At 46.0% G+C, this 17,119-nt stretch overlaps 1 protein-coding gene across 1 annotated transcript; it reads right to left on the bottom strand.

The window, feature by feature from the left end:
- Positions 1-426: 426 nt before the first annotated feature.
- LOC127302247 (quinone-oxidoreductase QR1, chloroplastic-like) lies at positions 427-1,672 on the bottom strand. The gene is made up of 2 exons (XM_051332667.2): positions 1,364-1,672; positions 427-1,286 (listed from the first exon to the last, which is right to left on the bottom strand). The coding sequence occupies exons 1-2, from the start codon at positions 1,670-1,672 to the stop codon at positions 576-578; spliced, it is 1,020 nt and encodes a 339-aa protein (XP_051188627.2). The 3' UTR covers positions 427-575.
- Between the last annotated feature and the right edge of the window lie 15,447 nt (positions 1,673-17,119).

Genomic DNA, 17,119 nt, shown 5'->3' with positions numbered 1-17,119 from the left:
ACAACACAGAGAACATCGAGCCGAAGCGCCAGCTTGAACCATGAGGAGGGGCCTTGTCTTCTGCGGCACCGGAGCAAATACGACCATGTCCACACCAACAATGTCTCTCACCGGTCTTACCTTCCCTTCAAAAATTATCCGGCTTCGCTCAAGCCAAAGCTCATAGGCTATCAAAATAACCATTGAATTGACTCCTTTTCTTGAGGCCAGAGGCTGGCTGGCGATGTGGAATTTCCTCAGTAATGAATATGATTATAGCATTTTTTGTAGCGGAAACTTTGGACTGCAAAGGAGGAATAGGGCATTGTTTTTGCAAAGAAGATATCACTATAGCCATCTTACAAATAGTCACTTCTCACTCAACGTAGAAACCCATGATTTTTTGTGTGTATCTTTCGCACAAATCTTATTGCTCAAATCATAAGATTTACTTACAAATAGCTATATTTCAGTCAGGCTAGAAATGGCAAAATCAGCAGCAGAGGCTAGCTGTTTCCTCAGAAAAGAAATAGCAAAGTATGGCTATCTTACAATAATTCACTAAAGTGACATGGCGTGCTCGTGGTACATAATTATTACTCTGCGTCTTTTACCATGTCCACGATGATCTTACCGGTGGCGTGGCCGCTCATGCTCTTGGCCCAGCCCTCGCGCGCCCTGCTTAGCGGGTAACGCGAGTCGACCACAGCCCGGATCTTGCCCTGCACCACCAATCCCAGCAGTGCGTCCATGTCCTGCTTCTTCGTCGACACGATCAGCGGCACAAGCCTCTTCTTCGAGAAGCACAGCCAGTGCAGCACTGCGACAGCGACGGACGCGATGCGCGGGGTGAGGTCCACCACCACGCCACCGGCGTCCGCCAGCGCCGGCTTGAACGCCGACCACGGGAACCCCTCCGCGCAGTGCACCACCGCATCGTGCTTCCGTCCGGACGGCCCACGCAGCGCGGTGCCCTCCGAGGTGCAGTAGTCTAGCGCCTCGTCGGCGCCGAGGCCCCGAACGAGGTCCAGGTTGCGCGCGCCACAGGTAGCCGTGACGTGGTGGTGTCCCGCGAGGCTAGCCAGCTGCACGGCGAATGTGCCGACGCCGCCGGAGGCCGCGGTGACCAGCACGTTCTTTGCGGGGCCGTCGCCGGCGTCGAGGCCGACCCCGGCCGTCCTGAGCGCCATGAGCGCGGTGGCTGCCGCGATAGGAATGCACGCGCCTTCAACTGCCGACACTTCCGGCGGCCTCAACGCCGCATTCGATGCTGACACCACGGCGTACTCGGCCAGGCCGCCGCTACCCTGAGACCACCAAAAAAACATCAGTAAACAACCAAACCGGAGCAGGCGCCTCACGTCGCGTGCTTGCGTTTTCTTACCGGAAAGTTGACGGCGATGATTTTATCGCCTGGCCTGAAGCCGCTCACCCCAGCGCCCAACTCCACTACCTCGCCAGCGAGCTCGCAGACCGGGGTGAAGGGGAACTTGCTGGGCAGGAAGGGCCGCCCGACGCCCTTCTGGAACCTCCAGTCCAGCGGGTTGATGCTGGCGGCCTCCACCCGAACCAGCAGCTCGCCTTTCTTCGGAGACGGCACCGGCACCTCCACGTGCTTGAGGCCCTCGGCTCCTCCGCCGTATTTGTGGTACTGTACGGCCCTCATTATCCTCGAAGAAGATGGTGAAGACATGCCAGAGTAGGTGCTGCTGCCGGCTGTTATAAAAGCAAAGCGACAAGCAAATAACGAAGAACGAAACAAGAACACACGCAGGGGACACAAGATTTAACGTGGAAAACCCCTTCCAACACAGAAGGGGAAAAAACCACGGGCGCCAGCCAGCAAAACTTCACTATATCGGGAGGTGTTTACAAACGCCGTGGGTTATCTTATAATCTGATCAACCCTAGCCGGCGGCTTACAAGATGTATATATAGGCGGTGCCAACGATCCGTACCGTCCGGCGACGGGCCTCGCTCCGCTCGTCCAGAAGTTAGCCTCCCTTTAGTATATGAATTTGGATCACAATACAACAAACTCCACCTTGAGACAAATTCCATCTTGTAGCATGAACTTCAACAATCTCCTGAACAACAAAGGAAAAACACTTGCTGGCGCCAAACAGCCACTTGGGCTAAACAGTTATACCAACCAAGCTCGAGCAAAGCTCAAACTTGGAAACAGGAATTGGCTTTGTCATCATATCAGCAGGATTATCATGAGTACTTATCTTGCATACCTTCAGTTTACCTTGAGCAACAATGTCGCGAATATAATGGTACTTGATGTCAATGTGCTTTGTCCTCTCATTGAACATTTGATCTTTAGTAAGGTATATTGCACTTTGACTGTCAGAAAACAAGTTAATGCAAGAATTATCTCCACAAAGCTCAGCATACAAACCTTTCAACCAAACAGACTCTTTGCCAGCTTCATTAATTGCTATATATTCTGCTTCGGTTGTAGATTGGGCAACAACAGATTGTAACGTTGCCTTCCAACTCACAGCACATCCACCAACAGTGAACACATAACCTGTGAGGGATCTTCTCTTATCCAAATCGGCAGCAAAATCTGAATCCACATAGCCTACGAGTCCGGAGTCCCTCACCGGTCTTGCCAAACTTCAAGCAAGCTTTGGATGTGCCACGAAGGTACCTGAAAATCCACTGAACAGCTCTCCAATATTCTTTACCAGGATCAGCAAGATATCGACTGACCAAACTCATAGCATAGGATAAATCAGGACGATAACAAACCATGGCATACATCAAGGAACCAACAGCACTAGAATATGGAACTCGAGACATGTACTCAATATCTTCATCAGTACTAGGACATTGCAATGCTGACAATTTGAAGTGAGAAGCAATTGGTGTACTAACAGACTTTGCATCATGCATATTAAAACGATGAAGAACTTTCTGAATGTAATTATGCTGACTAAGAAATAACACACTAGATCTTCTGTCTCTTGTAATTTCCATACCTAGTATTTTCTTAGCAGCACCAAGATCCTTCATCTCAAACTTACTACTTAACTGTGACTTTAAAGTAGTGATCTCTTTCTTGCTCTTGGCAGCAATTAACATATCATCAACATATAACAGTAAGTATATTGGTGATCCATTGACAAACTTGATATAGACACAACTATCATATTTAGATCTCTTAAACTCATGTGCAAGCATAAATGAATCAAACCTTTTGTACCACTGTCTTGGAGACTGTTTCAGACCATAAAGGGACCTCTTCAACTTGCAAACAAGATCCTCCTTACCAGGCACAACAAAACCTTCAGGTTGGTCCATGTATATCTCCTCCTCAAGCTCACCATGCAGAAAAGCAGTCTTTACATCTAGCTGCTCAAGCTCAAGATCACGCATAGCCACAATACCAAAGAATGCACGAATGGAACTATGCTTCACAACCGGAGAGAATACATCATTATAATCAATACCTGGAATTTGGCTGAAACCTTTTGCTACTAACCTTGCCTTAAACCTCGGAGGCTCATTAGGAGACAAACCTTCTTTTCTTTTAAATATCCACTTACAGCGGACAGCCTTTTTCTGTTTAGGCAAGGGCACAACATCCCATGTGCCATTCTTGTCAAGCGACTGCATCTCCTCTTGCATAGCAGAAATCCACTTCACGTGGTCAACGGATGCAACGGCCTCAGTATATGTAGCAGGTTCAGTATCATGCTCCACCTGTTCAGCACAACTCAAAGCATGATGAACAAGATTACATTCTTCAATTAAACGAGGACGTGGACCTTTGTTACGCCTCGGTCTATCAAAGAAGAATGGAACTATTTGTTTGCTGCAAAATAGGTGGTGAGTGCTGAACAACGGTGTTATCATTTTCAGCAACATCATTTTCTTTCTCCTCCACGTGCTCCACCTGCACGCTAATCCTCTCGTTGTTCATCATCGAATTATCGGAAAAATCAACAGCATCATTAACATCTGTAGATGAACTCTTATAAAACATGACAGCCTCATTAAAGACTACATTCCTGCTATGCAAAACTTTCTTAGTTTCAGGATTCCATAACTTATATGCCTTAACTCCTGAACCATAACCAAGAAACACACACTTAACAGCCCTGGGCTCTAGCTTTCCATTATCAACATGAGCATAAGCAGTGCAACCGAAAACTCTCAACTGTGAATAATCAGCAGGTGAACCAGACCATACCTCAATAGGAGTTTTCTTATCAAGCGGAATACAAGGTGACCTGTTTATCAAGTAACAAAGCGGTGGAGGCTGCTTCAGCCCGTAAACGTCTATGCATACCGGCATTAGACAACATGCAGCGAGCCTTGGAGATGATGGTTCTGTTCATCCTCTCCGCCACACCATTCTGCTGAGGAGTATATGGGATGGTGTGGTGCCTGACAATGCCTTCATCGCTGCAATAATCATTGAAAACAGTAGAACAAAACTCCATGCCATTGTCAGTACGAAGCAATTTAACTTTCTTTTCTGTTTGCTTCTCTACCATAACTTTCCACTTTCTAAAAGCATCAAACACATCAGATTTATGTTTCAGAAAGAAAGGCCACACTTTTCTGGAGTAATCATCTATGATAGTAAGCATGTAATTTGCACCACCAAGAGAAGTCTTGCGGGAAGGTCCCCACACATCAGCATGCACATAATCTAAAATCCCTTTGGTGGTATGAACGGAAGCATTGAATTTAACTCTTTTATGCTTACCAAAAATGCAGTGCTCACAGAACTCAAACTTACTCAAATTGCAGCCATCTAGCAGGTCTCTCCTGTGCAATTCTGCCATGCCATGTTCACTCATATGTCCAAGACGCATATGCCACAGATTAGTTTTACCAGGTTCATCAGGAATAACAGCAGCAGCAATACCAGATAAAGTGCTACCTCTAAGAACATATAACTTTGCAGAGTTCATATCACCAATCATGTGAACGAGAGAACCTTTTGTTACCTTCAGAACTCCGCGAGAACCGGAGCGTTTGTACCCGTCAACATCAAGGGTACTGAGAGAGATCAGATTTCTGGCCATGCCAGGTATGTGTCTAACATCTGTCAGAGTGCGTGTCAAGCCATCATGCATCTTGATCTGAACGGAGCCAATGCCCACGATCTCACGTGGGTTGTTATCTCCCATACGCACAACATCTCCACTCTGCACAAACTCATAAGAACTGAACCAGTCTTTGTTACAGCAAATATGAAACGAACATGCAGAATCAAGGATCCACTCATCATTACCAGAAACACAACCAGCAAACACAACTAGGCAATCGCCATCAGAATTATCACTGGAAACAACAACAGCCTTACCATCACCCTCAGATTTGTTTTTCGGTTGGTAAGTACCGTTTCTTTTCTCTTTGTTCTGCAACTTCCAATAATCATCAATATTGTGGCTAGTTTTCTTACAATACTTGCAGAACTTACCATCACGTCCCTTGGACTTTGAGCGACCTCTGTCGGTCTTGCTCTTATCTCTGTTGTAGTTATTGTAGTTGTTGTTTCTGTTCTCGGTCCTGCCTCGGACCTGCAATGCTTCTGCCTTAGATGACGAACCCTCTGCCTGCACCATAGATTTCATCTTTTCCCTCTGTTGGAGGGCCTCATAAACTTCGGCAAGGGTTAGTTCATCACGACTGTATAACAAGGTGTCTCGAAAATTCGCAAAAGAATTAGGCAACGAGACTAACAGTATAAGAGCTAGATCCTCATCATCATATTTTACCTCCATGGATAGCAAATCAGAAACGATCTCTTTAAAGATCGATAGGTGATTCATCATTGACGCACCTTCTTGCAGCTTGTGCGAGAACAACTTCATCTTCACATGCATCTTACTAGTTAGATCTTTGGACATGCAGATCGATTCCAGTTTTAACCACAGCGCCGCTGCGGATTTCTCAGCCAGCACTTCCTGCAAGATATTGTTGGATAGATGAAGCTGAATTAATGAAAAAGCCTTACGGTCTTTCCTCTTTTCATCGTCGGTCCAGGTCTTGGCATCTTTCTTGCCAAAACCATCAAGAGCTTCATCCAGATCAGAAGATTGGGTAAGTATCGCCCTCATCTTCACTTGCCACAGAGAAAATCTCGTGGTGTAATCCAGCTGCGGTAGATCGAACTTCAAGGAAGACATGTCGCAAAACCCTAGATTGAAACACGGGCTCTGATACCACTTGTTATAAAAGCGACAAGCAAATAACGAAGAACGAAACAAGAACACACGCAGGGGACACAAGATTTAACGTGGAAAACCCCTTCCAACACGTAAGGGAAAAAACCACGGCGCGCCAACAAGAAACTTCACTATATCGGGAGGTGTTTACAAACGCCGTGGGTTATCTTATAATCTGATCAACCCTAGCCGGCGGCTTACAAGATGTATATATAGGCGGTGCCAACGCTTCGGCCCAAGCCTCCGGCGACGGACCTCGCTCCGCTCGTCAGAAGTTAGCCTCCCTTTAGTATATGAATTTGGATCACAATACAACACCGGCTACAGATTATCTATCTCCGGTAATGGAAGTGTCCAAGTGCCGTGATGATTGTCAATGTTGCGGGTACGTACTTGTACACGGCGCCGGTAGAAACGATCGAAGGTCGTGTAGTAGGTCGCTTGGTTTGTTTGACATGACGACCCCCGATTGACGACGCGTCCCTGAAGAAAGCGTACGTGTCCGGGCTCCTCGCCGCACGCCGGTCGCCGGCGTTGGATCGCAGCGCGGTCAGGCAGTGACAAGTCCGCGTGATTGAATGGCACAAGACAGCATCTGGACTGACGAAAATTCACCCCGGCCGATCAACCACTACACCGCGCATTCGCACCTGCGAAATCGCCGGACGCCGAATTTTCCTCCGTGGCTCACCATCTCCGTGACTACTGGTACCTACAGGCCAAGAGCGGCTTTGCATCCCAAATCCAATTTGTCAGCCCAACCCTTCTCCTGCATGGTTGCAGCTCCTCCTCGACCAATGGACATCATAAATCAACCAAAAAAATTAAACAAGCGGACTGACGAGGCTCATCTACAGAACGGATTCATCCAGCTTGATCTCTCCCAGCTATACGTCCCAAACCTTTTTTTTTAATCCGGCGTGTTTGGCCCCGAGCCCATTCCCGCTACATAGGGGACGTGGCGGTCACTCCCTCCTCCTCCGCACATAGAAGGTGTTCGATCGTTTGTCTGGTAAGCGCCGTCCCATTGCCACCATGGATTTATAACTATTTATTTTGCCTCATAGACATGGATAGCGGCGACAATGATGACACAGCCTGCAACGATGACGTTGGCGAGCACTTGGCGATCATCGGTTACCTTCAAAAAATGCTTGATGACGCCAAGGAGGAGAAGAAGAAGAGGTCGAGCTGTGGAGGTTAAAGGCCGGCAAGAAGAAAGTCAAAGCCCAAACAAAGGTTGGAGGGACATGCTATGTGGCACAACGACTACTTCTCCAACACTGCAACACATGCCGACGTTGGCGGCACTATAGGATGAGCAAGGACTTGTTCATGGATATCCTTCATGACGTGAGAGAGTTCGACCCTACTTCAGGCCGAAGCATGCCGCCATTGTCACGGTTGGCTTCTCGTTGATCCAGAAATGCACCGCCGCCGTCATGAGGATGCTAGCATATGAAGCACATGCCGATGCACAATACGACTACCTTCGCATGAGTGAGTCCGCTGCCATTAAGTACACGTACAAGTTTCGCCGAGCCATGGTGGGAATGTTTGGCACATACAAATCTTCATACTTCCAGTTAGTATGATACATGTTGTTATAGCTACATAGTTTTACTTCCGACAATCCATGCTTCCTAGGTCTCCTTTATGTTGTGACAGGACCATATATTTGGGTCCGAGCATCCACGCCTCACTTGCCTCATATATGCATCCATTTTTTTCTACCAAGAGATAGTTGCAGGTCGTTGATGAGCCCCCTCAGATCTTCGTCGACACCTTCCTTGCTACTCGCAGATGTTGCATGGTCTCGTCGATGCTCCTTCTCTAAAACATTTTTCTACACATCGGTGCCCATGTTCAAGCATACGTCATTCGTGACCTCTCTATGAACCATTGTTGTATATGGAAGCAAATTCTGATGTCGCTAGAGGCAAATACTATTTACTATGGATGCAAATTTGATTCTTTTTGTACTAATCAACAACGATATAGAAACATGTATTTGTTTCGTTGGAAGTAAATAATATTTTCTTTTGAAGTACATTCTATGTTTTCAATAAATACTGAGAAGTCGTTTGGTATCCATCATTTGGGCCCGGAATCCTGGAATTCATTTTGAAATTCCATAGGTGGGCTGTTTGGTTGCCACAGAATTGGACCGTCATTTCATTTATTAAATCCAGCCAAATGATGCCATGGGTAAACACGATTCCGAGCTAAGACATGTCATTTGCATTTCTTTATGGAAGCCATTTACAAATTCAATATTGAATTCTGCTGTCATTTGCAATTCCTGTGGCAACCAAACAAGTGTCTATTTGTGAAATTACAATGTAAATGAAATTTCAAAATTCTACAAATGAAATGAAAGCCTGGCTTCCAAACGACTTCTGACAAATATTTGTTTCATTTGGAAGCAAATTGATGCTACTCTGAAATAATTCTCTGATCTTTCAAACGATATATTTTCAATGCCAGAAATAATAATTAGGAAATCAATCACCGGTTGCCTTTGAAGCAAATATTCTTGGTAGAAATCAAAAATTTAGTTGCACAGGAAATAAAGTTTACCAAAACTGGAAACTTTTTTTACATGACTAGAAATATTTTTCTCCATATAAATTAAGCAAGGTTGAAAACGTTTGAAACACAATTCGGTTCATAAGAAGCATACTATTTGGCGTGGAATCTGATTTTCCTGGAGTTATTAGTTTCCATAACTTCCCGAATTAGTTTCCTAATAATTTGGAGAAGTTAATTAGAATTAGATAGAACGTGATTAACGGAATTTGTTTCAAGCTAACTAAGACTAGTCACAATGGGAAGTATCATAGACTTGTATGATACTAGTCTATGATACAACACCTACAATGCATAGTATCATGAATTAGTATCATAGTTCCATCATATTTAATGTTTTGTAGAATCTCAATGCAAATATGTGTACATGATGTATTTGCTACTAAAATTTCTAGTTTTACGTGCTATGATACGGTATCTACCTATGATACTACTCTCACTTCTCTCCTCATTAATTGATATGCCACATTAGATTTTTGCCTACACGGCATGCATGATACTACCTATGATACTCCCATTGTGGCTAGTCTAACAACCCATGTTTCCGTCTAGAAAAGTTACCAGCTAGCCCACACTTTATTGGGTCATCGATCCTACGGTGGAGACAAAACAAATCACATGGTTTAATACTATAGCGGTGCCCGGAAAGAGCATTATTACCAATCGATCGGCGTGACCTGCTGCTACAAGTCCGTCGTCGTCCTCCTCACATAGATCCTTCTAGTTTCCCAATCCGTCTGTCTCAAGGTAGATGGCCATGCCTGCCGCCGCCGCCTTCCCCAACTGGATGATGCTGGACCGCTTCGTCTTCCGCAGGGACGACGACGAGACTTTCCGAGACGACAGCAAAGCGCCCATCAGGGCGTCCGGCACCACCTCGTGGAACGCCCCCTTCGTCTTATGTTTCTGCCTTGCCGATCCCCGTCCATCTCCCGCATCTACGCACATCTGCCTGGATTTCCTCCTCCCACGGAACAGGTGCCCTTAGCCATCCTGTCGACCCACCGGCATCTCGTCTGCTGCGCGTCGGTACCATGAAACTCGGCGTCGGACTAGTGCAGGACTTCTTCATCTACTCTGCAACCAACCCTACATCGCTCAAAGCGCTCCCCCTTGCACCGAGCCGGACATGGACCGTTCCCACCGTGATGGCCGCATGCCTCGCCGTCCTCCCCCTGCCCAGAATGAGGAGTCCAACAACCGGCATCTGCTGAACACCGCATCCATGGGTGTCTTGTGCCGAGGCGGTGAAGAGTTCGTGGTGGCAGAGCTAACGCTTTTCAAGCCCACCCAATGTAAGGCCTATGCTGACATCTGTTTGTTGGGCTCCAGCACAGCCGGACCTGCCGACAAATGGAACTCCATGCGTGTATCAATCCTCAGCAGCGACAACCCTGATGATGCTTGGCAACTCTGCTGCTGGGAAACTGCTGGGAAACAGACGCCATCATCCCCTTTGGCGACCGCCTGTGTTGGATCGACTACTGCAGAGGCATCCTCCTGTGCGACGTGTTTGGAAAGCCCACGTAGCATTGTTGAGAGACAAGTTTGATAAATGATAAGGTCGAAGACTAGCTCATAAAGGGGCAAGTGGTGGTGGTGGACTGGTGACGCATGGAGGTGGTGGCGATGAAGGTCACGATGATCCTACCTCCATTTGACGCCGGTGGTGAGAGGAGATGGTGAGGAGACTGAGCAACTTTCTGCCATGAACTATGAACTGTTTGCTATGATTCTGTGATTTGATGTAAAACTATGAATTATGCATGAGTTGTTTGTGTTTGATAGTTTGATCATTTAAGCCTGCCTTTACGGGTTAGGAAGCCGCTTTCGTGGAATAGAGCCCGTAAAGCAAAACTGTAAAATAGAATATTCTGATTTATAGTTTATATTTATGGGCTCTCTTCTGCGCCAGCGATTTTTTGACCCGTAAACACGAGCTCGGTGAACTGAACTCGGGGTTTTCAGTTTACCTGTTTACGGGCTATGCTAGAGATGCTCTTAGTACACCAAGTAGTACTCACCTTAGTATGCTACATCTAGTCATCTCTATAAAGAAGAGCTTTGCATATATAATTGCTTCACATATATAAAATTCCTGGGCTAACCATCTCGACCCCTAACCCTCGCCCCGCTTGGTGGCGCCACACCGATCCCGGTGACTCCCTCTGTAATGTCCCAGGTTTAGAGACGATCGAGGGGTAGATTTTAGAAAGGGATGTGCATTGCATTGCAAATTCTGGGGAAATTTCGCGCTTTTAAACAAAAACTGCATCGAAGGGGGACAAGTTTCTCTCTCGACACCTTACAGGGTTAGGGTTTCGAGAGTGCGACAAACCTGTTCCTTATTCAACTAAACTAGGGTTTTGAGAAGAGAGGCGAGAGTTTGCATCACAAACTTAAGTTGCATGATTGAATTCCAAATTAAGTTGTATGATTGAATTCAATCCAAGTTTGAATTTGAATTTCAAATTCAAACATCAAATGAATATCACGTTATTCAAACTTAAGATAATTTAATAAACAATTAGCCTTAATCAAGAACTATAAATCACACAACAATAAAGTAAAGCTCATTAAGGAAAACTTGAGCTTTATTAATAATCACACAAGATACATTGTCACTTACAATATTCAAAATTGGAACAAATGAATATTACAACATATTACAAGAATTGGACAAAATGGAAAATGAAAAGAACAGAAAAGTACAAGTTAATGTTCTATCCTAACACTACAATCTAGTCTTCATTTAGCCTTGTACTTGATGATCTCCCTGATCCTTGGAGCATCAGGTTGTTTCCCTGCACACAAACACAAAGCAAATAAAAACAAGTGTTATGCCAAGTGGCATAGCCACTTGGCAGGTTAGCAAACAATGAAATGAGATGGATATGCTCAAGTTTCTGCCGAGCAGGTCCATGCCACAGATAGAATCAAGCCCAAGTGCACAGCACTTGCACACACACACAACCAGGCAGCTCACCAGGCTATGTGCATGCACAACAGCACACACAAGCCAGGGGAGTCACCAAAATGGTGCCAGGCTCAGCTGTCGACCAGGCGAGCAAAGAGAGGATGATATAAAATCTTTTTCCATCCAAACCCTAAACATTCCATCGACACAAGCTCCTGGGTAAGTTCACCAAGAACAGCAAGAACACTTAGAACAGGAAGAACAACAAGCCACCAGAAACCATCCAGGGACAGATTCATCAAGAAGCTGTCGGTGAGCAAGTACCAGATGGAGTCCACAAGCTTGCAAGGAGGAGCAGGGCAAGCAAACCAAGCATCACAGAAGCAATCCTCTACACCAACACCTATTTCTAGGAGCTGGAGTGAGGTATACCACACAAGAGCCTGAGCAAGATCATATCTTGCTCATACTTAAGCATGCTTGCATCACAGGAGCACAGAAGGGTAGGAAAACCCTGGATGTATCATCATTTGGTTACTAAACCAATTGGTGCCAGCAAGTATAAACAAGGCTAGAAGGAAACTAAACCAGGGAACACTTGGTTTTGACAACACGATGTCAAAACCAGAGAAATCCAAACATGGATTTACTCCTTGTAGCCATCCAAATTTACAAAGCACCTATTAGCCTAGCTAAACCATCAGATGGACAGGCAACATGTGCCTATCCTGTTTATCAACATCTAGGCTACTGGAAATTCACTAAGTGACTAGCCAGTAAGCATCTATCCATCACAGAAAGCCACCAAATAGGGGAGCTACCCTAGGGCAGCATATGAATACTGCCAGGGACACCTCAAACCCTAGACCAGCCAAACCAACAAGCCAAATACAAATATCATCACCCTGATTGGGTTCAAAGAAGGGCTAGGGTTCCCAACCACTGTGGGCATCCATCTAGCCTAATCCAACCAATTGTGATGATCATCACCTGCAGTTCACATCAATTATCCACTCCATCAATTAAAACAACATAGATAATTGATATCAACAAGCAAACCTTGAAATAAACATTTGCTAATGATCCAGAGGATCACTGCAGTGTCAGCTGATGCTTGAGCAAGCACTAGCACTGATCTGTGCCACACACATACACATAGATAGGTAACGACAATGCACGAGGCACGAGTAAGCAAGCCAATTACCATTGATGATCACATGATCATCGAGCTTGCCATAGCATGCTAGGGCATGCTAGAGCATCACTAAGCAACAGAGCATGGACCAGGTATTTAATTGGCCACAGATAATCCACAAGTGTTTCACAGATAACCAAATGGCTAACCAAATGATTGTATTCAGAAGCACATCCAAGGCTGGATGAACCACTGGATCAAGATAAATAAGTAAAGCACTTGGTGCTCATCACTGAATCATACAGATAAACCAGCAGTAATGCTCAATCAAGCATACACATGAAATTGAGCACAAGAGACAGCATACCATTACCCTGGAACTTGCAAATTGCAAGAAATACACATGGTAATCAAGCCAGGGCAGCCAAATTGAATACACATGAATGTCTAGCAAGAACAGTAACTAGAACAGAGGCACAGGGATGAATTCGAGCCAAAAATGCAAGATTAAACAAGCATGAGGCTCTGGAACATGCACAGAAATGTGCACAACCATGATAGCAAGAATTAAGCATAGCTAATGGGCAGAATAGAGCAGCACCGTAGCAAGAATTCATGGCAAAGAGTTACAAAGAAGAACACAAACAGCACAACAACTAGCACGGCTAGAACCTCTACGAGGACAAGCAGGCCATGGTCAAACTAGACGAAGAAGAGGTGAGGAAGAAGAAGAAGAAGAAGGGAAGGAGAAGAACTCACCAGGGAGGAGGTGGCCGACGCGGTCATGGCGGCCAAGGCGGCGCGCGCCGGAGCACGGCGGCACCAGGCCTGGCCAAGCCAAGCCTGGCGATCACCACCGCACCTAGCGCTGCACCACGCGCAGGGAAGGCGCCTGGAGGAAGGGCCGCGGCCTCTCCAACGCGCGGCGGCGGCGGACGCCAACGGCCTAGCGCACTGGAGCGACGATGGCGAGCGAACGGCGACGCCCGCGACAGATCGGCGCGGACCATCTGGTTCGCCGTCGAACGGCGACCCAGATCCGCAGCACCTCGTCGCCGGCGACGGCCTGGGGCGGCGGGGATAAATCGGCGACGGCGGAGGCGACTCTGGTCGCTAGAGCGAGAGAGAGAGATTAGGGTTTCGCGTGCGAGGAGAGGGGAGCGCGTCTGAGTCCGACCGAGCCGGTTGGAGCGGCTCGGGTTTGACTCAACCCTTTGGGCCACCTGACAGGTGGGGCCCAAGGGTATTTTAGGTATTTCATAATTCATATATATGCTGAAACTTTGAAATTTAATAAGAAATGCTTAGAAGCTCAAAAAAATAAATTAAAAATATGAAAATGGATCAGCATAAAATTCTCTATTTGAATAAAATACCAAACAGAATTTTTGAAGACAATTAAGAATAAATCCTACTTTGATGATTTAAATAAGAATTTAAATCACACATATTATTTTCTAAAATGAAAATAAGTCCATTAATGCATTTGGGCTTTAAAAACACCTTGACAATATTTCAAGGTTGTATTTACCCTAAATCAAGTATCTCCAAGATGTTCTTAGTATTTAACCTCTCACATGAAATTACAACGACATCGGAAGGGGGGAACAAACCCTAAAACTGGAATCATGCATAATTGCTTCTTTAACCATTGCCCTTATCGGACAATGATGCTATTTTTCAGAGACAGAGGACAAGGGTCAGTCCACACCATCCAACTGCAAAACTTTGCAGTGTTCATGCAAGTTCATCACTTGCTCATGTCATTTGAGTATTTCTATCAAATTACTTGCAAAGTATTATGGTTATCACTATTGCATAAAAATCAAAACCACTACTTTCATAACTATGAATATGACTATGTGGTGGGCAATGGAACCATGGATTGTGTTGATATGGTGGAGGTTCCATTGCAAGGGTTTATATCCATCTAGGATTAAACAACAAATGTCGCCAGTGATTCTTGTGCCGTAATACCCGTGTTAACCATAAGATCCGGAGTGGGACGGAGTAGTCAAAAGTGTTTCCACCTCTCGTTCATCAACGGATGCGCTTACCGTAGCAGTTGTATCTGGAGGAACAACCGGAGGGTGGGGATCCCATTCTAATTCCCCACGGTAAAGCATTGCTTGCCGTAGCAGTTGTGTCTTGCGGAACAACCGGAGGGTGGGGATCCCATTCTAATTTCCCACGGTAATGCGGTCTATGATGGGTTGCAGCTACCGGCGTAGGAGTGTATGGTAGAGCCCAGCACTGACGTCGTGGTCGGGGTCCACCTTGAAATCTACAGGAATAATGGGACAGACGTGGACCCAGGGTCGGGGCATGCAACAAAGGGTGGGTGTTCGAGGTAGCGGAGGAACATGAATGGCTAGACCTTATACCGGGCCTCACACCGAAGGAAGTGTGGACGGGAAAGCTGCCCGGTTGGCACCAAGGTTAAGATCTCTTATGGGTAAAGCAACACACCTCTGCGAGTGTAAAGAAGCTGTGACCTGTCACTCCCTCGTTCGGGATGAGGAATCGCGAACGCGGCCGGAAAGGAGCTCCATGAAGTTCTAGTAAACCGGTGAAGGCTGACGGACATAGCTCTTTGGAATAAAAGCAATCTCTTGAAGAAAAGTTTACCAAAACTTGCATTGGTATTAGACTTTCTGGTCTAATATCGTAGCTAGTGCATTAAACACCTCTTATCTATAATGAACTTGTTGAGTACGCTCGTACTCATACCACTCTTAAATCCCTTGCTTAGATTGTCTGAATCATCTGGGGGAGGACTACGACAACAATGAAGGAGCCAAGATCATCGGCTATGAAGAACCAAACCTCTCTGGAGGTATCGAGGGCGTAGACTACCTCATCGTCTACGGAACCGGGGAGGCTTCCGGAGGAGATCAAGCCTGAACATCTCGAGTAGTAGTAGAATCCGAGCAGCCCGAACTCTTAGTATTTAGCTGCTCGAAGAAATAAATGTATAACTTAATGAGACTCTTATATTGTAAGCTAAGTTGGGTTCGCCTCGAACCCAGGAGTATTCCTCTTAGGACCCAAGAGGAGCTCCGAGACGACATGTGTATTGTATTTGTAATAATAAATGAATGAGTTATGGACCTGCTATGTTCTGTTGTACTACTCTGAGGGATGTAATATTTGCGGAATGGTACTTCGTGAATGTTATATCAACGACTGGCATACTACAACATGCAGTGGTATGCAGGGTCACCACACCCTCCTCCTCCTCCCCTTCTCCCGTAGGCGTCGCCGGGCAAAGCCCTGGTAGTGTGGCGGAAATGAACTCTCCTCGGTCAGGAACTTGGCATGGGGTCGCGGCTCTCACGCCGGTGGCGGTGCTTGTCCCGGCCCGGTCAACGATGTTGTCGTGGAACAACGGGGAACATCGGATCTCGGTGGCCTTCTTCAGCGACGATCGACGTCAGGTGTGGTGATCCGGGCCCTGATCTGGGCCCAAATGGGATTGGTCGGGCTTTGTTGCAGGCTAGGCTTGATGCATCATGTCTTCACCGATGATGGTTCCCAAAGGTTTTCTAGTGCTAGTTCCGTGACACAACGACACTAATGACATTTGTCTGAGGCATGGTGGTGGTGGCTTCCTCCTATGTCGGAGGTGGTCGGCATGTTGGTCTCGACGATGAGTTGGGGAGGCACGGATGTTGGTGAAAACCAAGCGCCCGACCCCGGCCATGGTTGAGCACTTTCGTTTCACTTAGTGGGTGTTTCAGGGTATGCGATGTTTCCGGTTCTTAGTTAGTGGTGATTTTTCGTGTTTTCACGGAATAAGGCCATGTTGGAATAATCTTCTCTTATTGTCCTATTGGTAGGTGTTGTGCGGTTGCTTCGGGTCTCCATATATGGTCCTTACCAGACCTTTGTTAAATACATTAATAAAAAAGGCGTATACATCGTTTCGATGCAGAGGTTGGGCCTAGTCTCCATTTAAGAAAAACATATATCATCACCATAGATGCCCAACTGATTCATCAACCTATGCAGATCGCCATCATCTTTCACCCCCGAATTTGAAGCACCATCAGCCATGATAGGCCTAATGGGGTCGATTATTACAACATTATTATTATTATCACTAATTCATTACTTTTCTGTCTTGGGCTTTTAGTGTGGGTTTGGTTTGTGCCCAAGATTGGCCCACCAAAATTTTGGCTAGCCAATATTTTCGTTGAGCTATTTTTTGCCCACAAATTGGTCAACATTGGCTAAAAAATTGAACTAAAGTTGGTAGTGAAGCATTGACAAACCAAAAAATTGGCAACTATCCAAAAAAACAAC

This window comes from Lolium perenne, chromosome 5 (genome assembly GCF_019359855.2).
Source record: "Lolium perenne isolate Kyuss_39 chromosome 5, Kyuss_2.0, whole genome shotgun sequence".
Classification (NCBI taxonomy): Eukaryota; Viridiplantae; Streptophyta; class Magnoliopsida; order Poales; family Poaceae; genus Lolium; species Lolium perenne.
Note: the sequence above shows the minus strand (reverse complement) of the source record. Positions and strands in the feature narration are given on the sequence as shown.

What these genes read in the sequence shown, in the direction of transcription:
- LOC127302247 (XM_051332667.2), bottom strand. Translation starts at nt 1,672, where the DNA reads ATGTCTTCACCATCTTCTTCGAGGATAATGAGGGCCGTACAGTACCAC. An exon ending in TCATCGCCGTCAACTTTCCG is followed by an intron (nt 1,287 to 1,363) that starts GTAAGAAAACGC and finishes TGGTGGTCTCAG; the next exon opens with GGTAGCGGCGGCCTGGCCGA.